This window comes from Phycodurus eques, chromosome 14 (assembly GCF_024500275.1).
Source record: "Phycodurus eques isolate BA_2022a chromosome 14, UOR_Pequ_1.1, whole genome shotgun sequence".
NCBI lineage: Eukaryota > Metazoa > Chordata > Actinopteri > Syngnathiformes > Syngnathidae > Phycodurus > Phycodurus eques.
In genome coordinates, this window is record NC_084538.1 from 17544708 (window position 1) to 17560817 (window position 16110).

General features: G+C 42.3%; 1 protein-coding gene across 8 annotated transcripts in view; it reads left to right on the forward strand.

The window, feature by feature from the left end:
* myt1lb (myelin transcription factor 1-like, b) overlaps window positions 1-16110 on the forward strand; it is a 132589-nt gene that overhangs the window by 36827 nt on the left and 79652 nt on the right. For 7 of the 8 annotated variants that reach the window (XR_009769785.1, XM_061696004.1, XM_061696003.1 and 4 more), the window contains exons 2-4: window positions 2580-2689; window positions 9846-9891; window positions 11374-11407. The exons of the other annotated variant lie outside the window; for it this stretch is intronic. Coding sequence is in view for 6 of the 7 variants with exons in the window: in XM_061695998.1 (XP_061551982.1) it covers window positions 2580-2689; window positions 9846-9891; window positions 11374-11407 (190 nt within the window). In the remaining variant the exon portion in view is untranslated. The remainder of the gene's footprint in view (window positions 1-2579; window positions 2690-9845; window positions 9892-11373; window positions 11408-16110) is intronic. 8 annotated transcript variants of the gene reach the window in all.

Here is a 16110-nt window from a genome sequence, read left to right on the forward strand (position 1 = left end):
GGGGGGGTTGTAGAAAGATGTGTAATAAGCCGTAGTTGTACACAGTGTGGATAAAAGTAGTATAGACACCAGGGGCTCTATTTTCGTAGACGCCGCATCTCCAGCGGGACGCAAATGCTGGCTTAATAATCGGGGGTGGGTGATATATACTTGAGGTCCACGGAAATATTTAAGTCAACAGTGGTTATCATCAGCTCATTCTGTGTGTGTGTGTGTGTGTATATATATATATAAATATATATATATATATGAGTGATGCTACAGGGAGAAGAGATAGCAAGGGTGGAGGGTCAATAGTCCAGAGCAATGGTGAGTGTGGTCAGGAAGTGAAGAAACTGTTCCAAGCAGGTTGGAACAGGTGGAGGAAGGTGTCAGGTGTGTTATGTGACATAAGAGTCTCTACTAGGATGAAGGGCAAAGTTTTTTAATCAGTGGTGCGGCCAGCCATGATGTACGGATTAGAGACAGTGGCACTGAAGAGACAACATGAAGCAGAGCTGGAGCTGGCGTAAATGAAGATGTTGAGGTTCTCTTTAGGAGTGACCAGATTGGATAAAATTAGAAATTAGCTCATCAGAGGGACAGCCAAGGTTAGATGCTTTGGAGACAAAATTAGAGAGAGCAGACTTCGATGGTTTGGACACATCCAAAGAAGAGACAGTGATTATATTGGTAGAAGGATGATTAGGATCGAGCTGCCGGGCAAGAGAGCTAGAGGAAGACCAAAGAGATGGTTGATGGATGTCGTGAAGGAAGAAATGAGGGCAGTTGGTGCTCGAGATGAGGATGCAGGAGACATGGAAAAGGATTACATGCTGTAGCGACCCCTAACCCCGCTGCTCCTCCACATCGAGAGGAGCCAGATGAGGTGGCTGGGGCATCTGATTCGGATGCCTCCCTGGTGAGGTGTTCTGGGCACATCCCACCAGGAGTAGACCCCGGGGACGACCCAGGACGGGCCCAGGAGAGACAATGTATTTCGGCTGGCCTGGGAATGCCTCGGGATCTCCCCGGAAGAGCTGGATGAAGTGGCTGGGGAGAGGGAAGTCTGGGCCTCCCTGCCAAAGCTATTGCCCCCGCGACCAGACCTCGGATAAGCGGTAGGAAATGGATGGATGGATGGGGGCACGCAGGCCGGAGGGGCAGGGCGCACGGACCGGGACACAGCACAGACGTGCTGAAACCCGATCCGACACCCACAACTTCCCGATCCCATACCATTCCCCCAGGAACCCTTTGATATGTGTATGAGCCCAAATGTGTTTAGTAAGAAAAATATATACAATGAATAGTGTGAGTGCGTGCTAAGTGAGTGATTAAGAGGCATGGCTCCTGCAGGTCGGCCCCATTAGGCCGGTCAACCACCGACGAAGAGGGACATCACTCCCAGACCTGCAGCCACCCCCCCCCCCACCCCTCCCGACACCCCCCCCCCCCCCACACACACACACACCCCCGCCAGCACACACTACCCGCCCCTGAGCGTGGGAGGTGGATTCCCCCCCCCCCGCCAAAAAAACCAGGCAGGGAAAAGTCTCGCCCCCACAGATTCCCGAACAGCAAACACAGGGACAAGAGGAAAAGATCCCCCACAGCATGCATGTGTCTTTTCACCATGCAAACCGATCTAAAATGTATGAAAATAAAAGAGAAAAAACACACAAACATTTGTGTAATTAGAGGTCATCTATGTTGGACAAGTGGTTCCTAGATCACAATATCTACTCTCGTTCATCCCAAACAGGTTCAGGTCCATCCTTTTGAGTTGTGTTTGTGTGCGCTTTTGTGTAATGAAAAGCAGAAATGCCTTGCTGGTCCAAAGTAAAATCTGTTTTATTATGTAACTGCCAACACTCTTGTTATATCATACTAATAATAATAATAATACAACAGGCACTCACTCACACTCAGACTCACTGCATGTTTATCCTAAGGGCCTAATGAATGTTTTCTTTGGATCTGCCTTGAAAGGGGTTGTGAGCGACCATGTATGTGTTTGTGTGTGCGTGTGTGCGTGTATTGGCCAGTCTGCAGTTTTGCAATGTGGCTGTAGTTTGTTTCTCTGCGCAACATCTGCTTTCCTTCAATACATTTTTACAATTAGCAGCATTGGTGGCAACGAGACAGGCAGGCGGTTTGTGAGCAACACCTCTTTAGCCTTGTATACATTCTCTCTGTCTTCAGTTCCTGGTATCACATTTGACCTTTTTTGACAGAGAGGGACCTCTTTTCCTCACCCTCCCTCTCCAGTTCCTCTCTTTCTATAACTTTGCAAAGGATGGAGAGTCGAGCCGAGGAATCATGGAGGCAGGCATGGATCATTAGCTATATTTGTCCCCCACTTCCTGCGGAGGATGATAGATCTAGCTAATTACCCCATGTTGCCGAAGCCTATCGCACATGACAAGCGGTCGTCTCTGTGGCAGAAATCTGCATTGGCGCCGCATAGATGATGCTATATGATTATTCATGAGCCGGAGTCAAAGGAGAGGAGGAAATATCAGATGCCTCGTGTGAATGAGATTGTTGTGAAAATGATTTTAATGATGTATGTTCTCCCTCTTCTTTCTTCAATGTAGAAAATGAGTCTGGAGGAGATGTGGTGAGCATTTCCTCTCCAAGTGAATGCCAGTGGGTTAGAGTGGAAGCCGAGGTCTGGAAGAACTGTCTCAACACCAAACCATTGCAGGTAGAGTGCAACCCCTTTGGATATTTAAACAAATTTCAATAATAAAGTGGGCTACACACATACCGACAATCGGGGAAAATTGGAGCCTTTTTCATCTGTTCAGAACAACATTCTTGCCATCAAAATGTGATAATGTGGATTATCACACCCATTTAACCTTGGAAGAATACAGTAACTACCCATTGTAATAACTTCCAAGTTTACATATAAAGAACTACAGAAAGTAGGTAACTACACAAACAAGTAATCAAATAAACCATGTCAAATGTGCTGTAATTAGTTGATGATTGTTGTATGCTGAATCTATCTATCTATCTATTCAGAGGAAAAGCAGACTTAGGATAAAACATCATAAACTAAACAGTGAAGTTGAATAGAATTAGATTTTTTTGGGGGGTGATAAAGGTGTATTTTTCCAGTGGAAATTCACGTCAAATTTTGGGATTCACCTCTGTCCTGTTTAAATTTAGAAAACATGATAGTAATAATTAAAACGATTGATTAAGTTATTTCTTGGTCCAATTATCACCATCAAAAAAACTCTTACTCATCATTCACTCATCGTTTGTACTCATCCTATTCTCGATGATTTAAGAAAGAAATTACTGCTTGTGCTTTGCAGGTGAGAGGTCTCTCATGTTCCTTTGTCCCGGTGTTTTTCTTCTTATACTATTATTGTTAACTTACTGTCTCTTTACACGTATTATACAGAGTATTTATGAAAGAGATGCTAGTTTATTCCTTAAAATTAGTTTCACAGGATATGCATGACATCATACATGACAGAGTTTTTGTGTAACTTAAAAAAGCACCATAAGAATTAACACTGCACAACATGAGAGGTTCCAGATCCAGTATTTTCAAGCTCTGATCGCATTATAAAATGCCACAAACACAGATTTTCTGTCATTATCGGCGAATAAGTGTCTGGATTCAGATTGCAAGTTGGACCCAGATGCAGAGAGGACAGGGAGGTGAGTTTGTGAATAACGGTTTATTGCAGCTTGGTAGCGAACAAAGGAACTCCGAGAACTAAATCCGGGATTGGCAGGGTTCCAACGAGGACCGGTCTGGCAGGGTAGGAGTCCGTGTTGTCGATGGGCCGCAAGAGGTGAGCACTGGTTTGCAGGGAGCAAGGGCAGATGGCAGACTGGGGACAAAGAAGAATTAGGTAGAGGTAACTCAAGAGGTCTTCAGGAAGCAAAAGGTGGCTAGGCTACGAACTCGACGTAGAGCGCTGATAGTCTGGCGACGAGTTGGAGTCCCACAGCGTCTTAAGAGCAGTCAGGTGTAATTAGGATGACAAGGTGCAGCTGCTAGACTCCAACACGTCAACCCTGCAAAGCACTCATGACACACACACACACACACATACAGGCTGGACTCAGGGTGCTGAAACAGCAGCCCTGACAATAAGCTGTTGTGATGGTGTTCTGATGAGAGCTCTTCATGCTTAAACCACCTCAGCGTCACCCACCCAGCCATTTTTCTGCACTAGTTACAAAATCCACACCAGATTTTCTGTCTCCATCTTCCTTGGTCATTCACTCACTCAGTCTCGTTCTCACTCAATTCCCACTCAGACGTGTACATCTCCACAGCCTTTCACGCTAATTCGGATGCACTTAGCAATTTGATAATGTCTTCTGGAGGTTTGGTGGTTCTTTAGCACTGCACTGGATGGAATACCAATGTGCGGGTGTGAATCATTGTGTGTTCTTGTGCATGTGTGAATATGTCTTTGGCTCAGAGTGGGATTGGTTGCTATGTGTATAACACATTCTTTCAAAACTTGAAGGTGAAACAAAGAGAAACTGATTACTGTGTGGGATGTTTTGACACGTCTTTTCATCCCTCTCCATTAACAAATTTCTAAGCACACACGGTCCTATTTTGGAGTCTGTTTTTCTTACCATGTTTCATCCATGGTAATGTTATTAATTTTGTTGATCAAAAGCAAATTTTCTTTGTATTTTGCTTTTTGCCCCTTTTTTAAAAATAAATTTTATTCACAAGTCTGAATCGTTCACGTAGTTAGTAGAAGTTTTAAATGCAGCCTTATTCTGAATTAGATGAGCAAATGCAAATCAATATAGTATTCAACTGTTGATGGTGAATAAGTAATATCAGATTAACTGTTAACAAATTAAATTGAATTTTACCTTGATTTTTTAAATTTATTTATTTTTATTGCTGCCTTTTTATTTCGGGTCTAATTGGCCCTCGTATACTGCCTCACAGTTCAGCCTCACAGTTCTGAGGAGCGGGGTTCAATCCCCTGCCCCGTCTGTGTGGAGTTTGCATGTTCTATCCGTGCCTGCGTGGGTTTTCTCCGGGTACTCCGGTTTCCTCCCACATCCCAAAAACATGCATTAATTGGAGACTCTAAATTGTCCGTAGGTGTGACTGTGAGTGTGAATGGTTGTTTGTTTGTATGTGCCCTGTGATTGGCTGGCAACCAGTTCAGGGTGTACCCCGCCTCCTGCCCGATAACAGCTGGGATAGGCTCCAGCACGCCCGCGACCCTAGTGAGGAGAAGCGGCCCAGAAAATGGATGGATTAAGGTTTGAGAGAGCACCGCAAGCCCAAAATGAAGTTTGAAATGATGGAATTGGAAGTGTTAGTGGAGTTACAGAAATATATATATACATTTTTTGCAAAGCCAGAAACCGCATATAAGCCATGATTTGTTTGATTCAGCAAATCCCGAGTGCCCATTCTGCATAGCATTGCATTTAAAACTAGTGATGGCAAATCCAAAAAACTGCTCTGGCACAGGGCAGCACCAAGCAAATGTCACAATGCACTGAAATGACCCAGATGCCAGGTAATGCATGGTTGAAAGGAGTTTGGTTATAGGTGTCTAGTTGCAAATCAGCCAGCCCTTCGATCATTCAGAAGCTCCAAAATTGCATTGTTGAAATGATATGTTGCGATCATTTTTGTTTCTGGTATTTGAAAAATGTTTACATGAGCAGAAAAGAGCCGCTCTCCCCGTCACCTCTCATTTTGCCTACCCCTCCTCGTCTTGTGAAGAGTGGTGCTGTTTGCACCTGCCTTTGCAATGCTGTACTTATAGACGCAAAATCAGTCACATTGTGCGTACTAAATTAATGAATTTGCATGTAGTCCTCCCAGAGCGCCCAAAATGAACAAGCTGCCAATTTAGCTTGTTTGGCAGACATAGTCTTGGGTGCGCGTCGTAAGTAGATTAGCTTCCACATTTGTTTGCGTGAACAATCAAGTTTGCACTCATTTTTGCATGAGCAGACCTTTAGTAAATCAGGCTTGCATGTGACTTAAGTAGATGTTTACAACAGTCTGTATGCCTCTGTATGACAAAGCATGATTTCTACCAATCAATCATCATAGAAAAATAACGCTAATGCAGAAAATGCAATGCATTGTTACCACAATGGTATAAAAGCATGAATAAGAATAGTGAAACATTGAGTTTAAAAAGTATTATATACTACTATGTAAGTAAACTACTACTCAATGCAAAAAAAATAAATAATAATAAATAAACAAATACATGTATTGGGTTGAAATATGGAATTTTACCGCACTATTTCTAGTCAGGCGGCACGGTGACCAACTGGTTAGAGCGTCAGACTCACAGTTCTGAGGACTGGGTTCAATGCCCGGCCCCGCCTGTGTGGAGTTTGCATGTTCTCCCCATGCCTGCGTGGGTTTTCTCTGGGCACTCCAGTTTCCTCCCACATCCCAAAAACATGCATGGTAGGTTGATTGAAAACTCTAAATTGGCATTAGGTGTGAATGTGAGTGCGAATGGTTGTTTGTATGTGCCCTGCGATTGGCTGGCAACCAGTTCAGGGTGTACCCTGCCTCCTGCCCGATGATAGCTGGGATAGGCTCCAGCACGCCCGCGACCCTAGTGAGGAGAAGCGGCTCAGAAAATGGATGGATGGATGGATATTTCTGGTCATCGTTTGTATCTTTTACCCTTGTTTGACATATTAATGACAACTCTACCTTGACGTCAACTAATGGGATTGCATATTGTGACCGGCACTTCGCGCCCCCGTGATTGCCATTGTCAACATACTTGGTCGCCGTTGTCAACATTTATTTATGCGCACAAACCAATGTTTACCAAAGGTTTAGAGCATGATTCGACAGAACGCCGGCATGTTTACTTACCACCGTTAGTGCTAGCACTAGCTTGCTAGGCTACATAACGTTTTGTTGCCTGCTTGCAAGCCGTATTGTATTAAAAATACGTGAAGATACTTCAAAGAACCCTTGAATGAGCGTCCTCTCCCGAGCACTGGTTATGACCGCCACACGTTTTTCCTCATTTTGATCTTTTTTTCCCCCGACACAATACATTGGCGCGGCGCGTTGTCGGCGTCGCCATGGGAACGAGTGCATCCGGTCGCTGTTTGATTTGACAAGATAAAGCACTGTGATCGTAAAAGACGGGATATGGTGGTATCGCAATACATGTCGTGTAGTTTTGCCACTGTCTGCCCGAGATATGGCAAGACAGTAGTAGTAGTAGTAGTAGTAGTAGTCTGACATAGTGCAATCATGAAAGACCAAATTTGTCTTGTAGTCTGATCCAGGCATAACAAAAAGTCTAATCAGAGTTTTGACCTCCATCAAGACAGAAATGTTTTCTGTAATATCAGCCGTGTTGTATAAAGTTGTGTATCTACTATTGGGATCCACACGATGTTGATTTGTTTATTATCCCATTCCTATCCCTCCACGTTGTGTATTTGGGAAAAGTCATACTTTTTTTTTTATTTTTTTTTTTTAATTTGCTGGTAACATACTGGCAGACTTGCATGTGACCACTTCATTGTTATCACGTTAGCTCAAAGTTGTGCTCTATAATATTCAAACTTCGACAAGGCCATAGAGCAGCAGCCCACCTGCAAAGAGGGGTGCCAAGGTCGCACATCATAACTTTAAAACATGTAGGCTATTCGGTATGGAATAATTTGCTAGCTCGGCAGTTGCTCATCATCGTCTGTCATTTGTCCACAGACATATTTATGCTCTCATCCTGCCTCACAAAGACTTAAGGTCATTCCATCCAAGCTTACCTGTTAATATTTACAAGGTATCTCTGCCTTTCATCATTTTATTTTCTTCCTGTTGAAACATTTATGGGCATTCATACAGAAACACACCATTAAGACTGAAGGGCTCGACGGACGGTGGCCTAAATGTAGTATTAATAAATCATGTTTAATAAAAAGAGATGTCAAAACAGGGTCATGGCCCGAGATCGTCTAATCCCAGCCTTTTTTAGTTCAGAGGTTTTCAGGCTCTTGAACAAGTGACATGTTCTAGGGAAGGAGAGAATCATTCATACTGTGACATACAGTAGATCTAACTTAACCCTAACATGCTTGGACAAGTGCTTGAATGTGATCATATGCTGACTTGCATGGAATATACAGACCCTTTCCAAAAAAAATTTATATCATGGAAAGGTTTATTTCATCCATCCATTTTCTGAGCCGCTTATCCTCACAAGGGTCGTGGGAGTGCTGGAGCCTATCCCAGCTATCATCGGGCAGGATACGGGGTACACCCTGAACTGGTTGCCAGCCAATCGCAGGGCACACATAAACAAACAACCATTCGCACTCACATTCACACCTACGGGCAACTTAGAGTTCTAAATTAACCTACCATGCATGTTTTTGGGATGTGGGAGGAAACCGGAGTGCCCGGAGAAAACCCACGCAGGCACGGGGAGAACATGTAAACTCCACACAGGATTGAACCCCGGTCCTCAGAACTGTGAGGCAGACGCGGTAACCAGTCGCCCAGTTCCACCCATCTTGCATAAATACATTTTTATCTATCATACATAATACATACGTGGCATGGTGGGCGACTGGTTAGAGCGTCATCCTCACAGTTCTGAGGACCCGGGTTCAATCCCCGCGGGGCCCCACCTGTGTGGAGTTTGCATGTTCTCCCCGTGCCTGTGGGTTTTTTTTTCCGGGCACTCCGGTTTCCTCCCACATCCCAAAAACATGCATTAATTGGATGGATGGATACATAATACATTTATCATTAACATACTGTACATTTATACTATTACATACATACATATGCACGCACGCACATATGTACAGACCCTTTCCCAAAAATTTGCATTTCACGGAAACGTTTATTTATTTCCACAATTCCATTCAAAATGTGAATCTTTCATAGATTTTAGATTTAGGGCCCACAATTTAAACAATTTCAAGTATATATTTGTTGATTTTTACATAATTTGGACTTCCAGCTCATAAAACCCACATCAGGAATTTAAAAAATTAGAATACTTTGAGGTGGGGGGGTTGGTGGCCCTCATTTTCCTCTTGGTAATACCCCATCAATTCTCAATGGGGTTTAAATCCGGCGAGTTGGCTGGCCAGTCAAGCACTGTGATGGCATGGGCATCAAACCAGGTCTTTGGTGCTGGAAGATGAAATCTGTATCTTCATACAGATCCTCAGCAGAAGGAATCATGAAGTCCTCTAAAACATTCTGGTACACTGTTGCGGTGACCTTGGATTTAAGAGAGTAGAGTTGACCAACACCTGCACTGGACATTGCACCCTAAATCATGACTGACTGTGGATATTTCACACTGGACCTCAAGCAGCTTGGGTCCTGTTCTTCACTTGTCTTCCTCCAAACTTTCAAACATCAAACATTGATTCCTGAACGAAAGGCACACTTTACTTTCATCGGAAAAGAGGACCTTGGACCACCGGCCAACAGTAAAGATGTACCATCTGTTGTTCTCTGCGAAAATTTACCATCGGCACCCCCATGCTGATAGACCTGGGGGGCGACGCACAGAGCGCCGTTCAAGCCAGCACTGCTACTGGCTGGGTAGCGGTGATTAAGGATGACAATATAGATGTTTTATCATGAAAAAATGTTTCCTCCCCCCCACGTATGCTCTCAATAAGTCAGTTAGACATCCACATACACCACCCCCCCCCCCCTCCCGACCCTGCCCCTCCCCATTTCTCTGCCAACGTCAGATACAGGGCATGTTTGACAAGTGGACGATAGTGGCGGGAGCCCGAAAGTGCGTGTATCTAAATTAAAGATAATTTAGTGATGCTGTCTGCAGCCAGCGCTTAACAGCTTGTTTGTGCCTTCTCTGCAGATGGAGGTGGATGCGGACGATAAGCACCACCGCACACGCTCCAAAGGTATCCTCACTGATACACACAGCCATTCAGGGTGACCTTCACTCCCTCAACAACCAAACGCACTCGCACATATATATTGTACACACCACTGCACATCTCACAGACTGTCACACTTCAGTTTCCCGTGTCAGTGCATACCCTGTCTATACCTCTTTTTTATATAGCTTACAAAAACAGATCTCCATCTCTATTCCAAATGAAATTGTGTACAACACAATAAAATCAACTATAGAACACGATAAGGAGTAGCCTATACGGCCCTACTCACTAATTGTATTATTTATATTGATTACGACAATTGAGTAAAACAATTATAAATTTTGAAAAACTTAACAAAACTCGAACATACCAATATCTGTGATATTGGTATGTTCCAATATCACAGACCAAGGGAAATCATTATTGTGATTTCCCTTGGTTCTCTTCAATCAAAGTCACCTCACATACTGTAGGTTAAAAGCTATGGATAAGAGGAGAGGCCATGTTAATGAGAGGACTAATTTGGTTTATACTTTTTGTCCTTTGACTGGATAAATTATCAAACATCCTTGACAGAACAAGAAATGAAGGGCTGACCTTTGTCCTAACACTAAATGGATCAATCACTTTGTTGGCAGCAGTGGTGGGCACATCATGATTTTTGTTCGATGAAGCTATGTGTCTCCTCATCTTATCAGTCAAAGGAGGCAACAATCTAAGAGACCATCTGCATGTCCAGAATGACGTCCCTCAACAATAAAATCTCCATTAATTAATTACAATACATCAGTTCTGTTATATTACAATACTATAAGGCTGATGTTCATAAAATGTACAGTATGGCATGCCTATATAAATTTATTTTTATTTTATTTTTATTTTATTTTTTATTTTATTTTTATTTTCCTCACTTTTTCTAAATGCGAGCGGAGAATTGTAAAAATTAGCATTTTGACAAACAACAACTTAAACCTATATTGTTAGGCATGATGGCAGCCATCATAAATGAACACTGCATTTGTGTAAAAGCAATTGAAGAGCCACTGTATCAATATTAGCTGGATATGTGGTGAGCAGTCCTTATACCTATGTGTTTTAATTATTAATTATGTAAACTCATACATACAGTTTGATAACATTTTCCATTTTAGTTGACATACAGTAGATGTTATGCTCTCAGTCATAAAATGGAAGTTTTTTTGATTTACAGTGATATTAAAAAAAATCTTCCAAATATGCAATATGTTGAAGATGCCAAGTTTACATAATTAAAATAATCTAATCTGTGTGTACTGTATAAATGATTTCAACAATAGTGAAAAAATGTAAAAAGTTTTTTTTTTTAGCAGTTAATAGTACACCTGTTCAAATATTCATTTCATTGTCAAGTTAGTCAGAGCAAAAGTCCCATTGATATAATATTCAGCAGTTCTTTTTTTATGTTTTATACAAAAAAGGCTCTTTTCTTTTTTCCTAACTGATATTTCTCTTTTACCCCCTCAGTACCTGTGGATCCTGCATTAACACAGCTTTTCAGGTCAGTGGAATTTAAAAAGTATTCTCTACTCCAAACTGACAATCACACACGGAAAGCAACCACACCCTTAGACACCTGCTCTCATATCAATACATCACACAAACGCAGCCTCATGTTGTGTTCGTGCTGAGGTAGAAACGCTCATAGGCATTTATTTCACTTTTCATCATTAATTGTTTTATCAGCAAGCAATATACATTGATATATATATACATCTTAACTATCGTAAAAGACAAACAACAGACCCAAAAAGCAAATTACTGCTCTTACTAATTTCCCATTTATCAGTGGTAGCTGATCACGTTTTCTCCATGGATGGAGGGTTGCTCTAATATCCATCCATCCGTTTTCCGTACCGCTTATCCTCACCAGGGTCGCGGGCATGCCGACGCCTATCCTAGCTATCTTCGGGCGAGAGGTGGGAATCCAGCTTTCAAGGGAGGCCTCCTCTCACCGACCATTGCATGTTTTTGGGATACGGGAGGAAACCAGAGAACCCACGCATGCACAGGGAGAACTTGCAAACTCCACATAGGCGAGGCTGGGCTCTTAACCCCAGTCCTCAGAACTGTGAGGCAGATGTGCTAACCAGTCATTCACCGTGCCACCCTATAATATCCATCCATCCATTCCCTCTACCACTTATCCACACTAGAGTTGTGGGTGTGCTGGAGCCTATCCCAGCTGTCTTTGGGCGAGAGGCAGGGTCCACTCTGAACTGGTCGCCAGCCAAACGCAGGGCACATGTAGACTAACATCCATTCACACTCACATCACATTCACAGCTGTGGACAATTTGGAGTCTTCAAATTGTGTGGTGGGTGTGGGGTGGGGCGGCGCACTAGTGCCCTCTATTGACCAGCCCCACTCATACAATTCCGTCATATGTAATCAATCACAAGATCACAAGATGTAGCAATGTGTCTACAAATGACTTGTTCATTTACTGCACATACTTGTGTACTGTATACTGAGTATCTTCAAAAATATTCTCTTGTCAGGTCATGTATTCTAATCAGTCAGGTCAAACCAACATTACAACATGACAGAAATAATGGGTGCTAACTTACTGTAATTAAATTATTGTAATTAAATTACTTCAAACACACCAAAACTTTAGAGCATGATTCGACATAACACTGGCATATTTACGTACAACCGTTAGTGCTAGCACTAGCTTGCTAGGCTACATAACGTTTTGTTGCCTGCTTACGAGTCGTACCGTATTAAAAGTACGTGAAAATACCTCAAGCAATCCTTGAATTAAAGTCCACCGGTGACCACCAGCACACGTTTTTCCCCATTTTGTTCTTATGATACACACGACGCGATCCAAGCCCAGTGATCGTAAAAGACGGGATGTGGTGGTATCGGAATACAAGATTTTATTGCAGTAGTTTGACAAAGTGCAATCGTGAAAGAGCAAATTTGTCTTGCAGTTTGATCCAGACATTACATGTTTCCTGTCTCAGATGTGCTGTCTGTCCCAACATGTTTTTTTTTAAATAAGTTTATTGGCGGTCAGATATTTACAGTACGACGTCAAAGACACGTGGCAAGGCTAAAAATAAACTAGCTTTTTAATTCAAATATACTGTACACGATTTTGACATGGAATAATTGTATTTTGCGGAGCCGATCAATTACGTCATTTATCGGATCGGTGAATTATGACATTGAAGCTGATCAGCCGATCAGCATAATATGCTAATTATCGGACGATACCGATCAAGCCGATGAGATTGGTCTAAAGTCTAGCATCAATATCAAACCTATGAACTAAAAGGCAATGTGTGTGTGACTAACCCAATTGACTTAATATTCATTAATGTTTCAGCTAAAAGTCTCCATTGTGTTATCATTTGCAGTGTTCATTATATAGCGTAAAGAAAAATCTGCTACAGAGCTCCAAAGAGTCTGTTTCGGTGTCCTCTACTTGTCTTTGGGAGTTGTATCCACCCCAACAATGTGTAAATTTCATTTGTCCTTGGCTATGTGTTAGGAGGCTGCAGCAAAGATAAGGGTTTCCGCCTATTTATATCAATAAATAATATTGCACCTGGAAGATTACTACTGTGTTGCTTTTAGCTGATATCCATAGATAGTGTAGCTATACCCTCCCTCCTTTCTCTTCCCAGTGCTTCATCCCCTATACAATCCATCCTTTCCCCATTTTAAGACATTCGCTCCTCCCTCACTTACCCCTCGCTCACTCTCCTGCCGCCTGCAGATAGTAATTAATCATGGGATCGATGTGAGGCCTATCTCTACGCTGAGGCGTCTATAATGTCGATAATGTGGCTCGATGGCCCCACTCTCCCCAGAGAGCTGATCGCTCCTAGCATGGATACATTTGACTTTCTTTAGAACATCTTGGGTTGGGTCACAGAGACTGTTGTACCTGGACTGGAGAGACTGTGTTCATATTTTGCATACACAAACAGAACTGAGACTACATACGACTAAGACAGATGATCGAGTGAGTTCAAATTGACTGCATTGTTTTTCTTCTCACAAACACATAACGCCCTGCGCCTTTCTTTAAATGATTGTAAAATCACTGATAGTTGCTGGAAAAATTGGGAAATTTTAGACTGTACCATCTTTAAATGGATCAGAGAAAGTTGTTGTCCCTCTACATAAAAAATATACTAATAATGTACAACCCCAATTCCAATGAAGTTGGGACGTTGTGTTAAACATAAATAAAAACAGAATACAATGATTTGCAAATCATGTTCGAGCCATATTTAATTGAATACACTACAAAGACAAGATATATAATGTTCAAACTGATAAACTTTATTGTTTTTAGCAAATAATCATAAACTTAGAATTTTATGGCTGCAACACGTTCCAAAAAAGCTGGGACAGGGTCATGTTTACCACTGTGTTACATCACCTTTTCTTTTAACAACATTCAATAAACTGTTTGGGAACTGAGGACACTAATTGTTGAAGCTTTGAAGGTGGAGTTCTTTCCCATTCTTGCTTGATGTACTGCTGGGGGTCTGGGGTCTCCGTTGTCGTATTTTACTTTTCATAATGCGCCACATATTTTCAATGGGAGACAGGTCTGGACTGCAGGCAGGCCAGTCTAGTACCCGCACTCTTTTACTACGATGCCACGCTATTGTAACACGTGCAGAATGTGGTTTGGCATTGTCTTGCTGAAATAAGCAGGGGCGTCCATGAAAAAGATGTTGCTTGGATGGCAGCATATGTTTCTCCAAAACCTGTATGTACCTTTCAGCAATGGTGCCTTCACAGATGTGTAAGTTACCCATGCCATTGGCACTAACACAGCCCCATACCATCACAGATGCTGGCTTTTGAACTTTGCGTCCATAACAGTCCGGATGGTTCTTTTCCTCTTTGGCCCGGAGAACACAACGTCCACAATTTTCAAAAACAATTTGAAATGTGGACTTGTCGGACCACAGAACACTTTTCCACTTTGCATCTGTCCATCCTAGATGAGCTCGGGCCCAGAGAGGCTGGCGACGTTTGTGGGTGTTGTTGATAAATGGCTTTTGCTTTGCATAGTAGAATTTCAAGTTGCACTTACGGATGTAGCACCGAACTGTATTTACTGCCATTGGTTTTTTGAAGTGTTCTTGAGCCCATGTGGTGATATCCTTAACACATTGATGTCGGTTTTTGATGTCGTGCCGCCTGAGGGATCGAAGGTCACAGGCATTCAATGTTGGTTTTCGGCCTTGCCGCTTACATGCAGTGATTTCTCCAGATTCTCTGAACCTTTTGATGATATTATGGACCGTAGATGATGAAATCCCTAAATTCCTTGCAATTGTGCATTGAAGAACATTGTCCTTAAACTGTTTGACTATTTTCTCACATACTTGTTCACAAAGAGGTCAACCTCGCCTCATCTTTGCTTGTGAATGACTGAGCAATTCAGGGAAGCTCTTTTTATACCCAATCATGGCACCCACCTGTTCCCAATTAGCCTGTTCACCTGTTCCTCAACTTTCTCAGTCTTTTTTGTCACCTGTCCCAGCTATTTTGGAACGTGTTGCAGCCATAAAATTCTAAGTTAATGATTATTTGCTAAAAACAATAAAGTTTATCAGTTTGAACATTAAATATCTTGTCTTTGTAGTGTATTCAATTAAATATAGGTTGAACATGATTTGCAAATCATTGTATTCTGTTTTTATTTATGTTTAACTCAACGTCCCAACTTCATTGGAATTGGGGTTGTACATTATTAAAGCCAAATACAGTATAAAGTTTATATAAGATGACAAATGCACACTCCCAAAAATGTCAACATGAAAGAAAGTTGATGTTGTAGACTCTGATGTCATTATGAGAGAAATTACAACACATATGAAGATCATTTTGCAAAGGAAACAGTCTAGTCCTGGTACAAACCGCACAACACACGACAGTATAGAACAGGACACTGGCAACGACTGAATGGTGGTGCCTTTGCATAAGTTTATCGCAGATGTTGAAGGATGCCAGTCTTCCCAGGAAGTACATCCTACTCTCCAGGTAGCATTCACAAAAAAAGTCCAGTTTAGTCCACCTCCAGCCTGAAGTACTTATAGGACTCCACAACCTCAATATCCACTCTCTCGATGTTCACTGGCTACAGAGGGGGACGCGATTTCCGGAAGTCAAGAACCATCTCCTTGGTCTTAGTGGTGTTGAGCTTTAGCTGATTTGTGTTACAC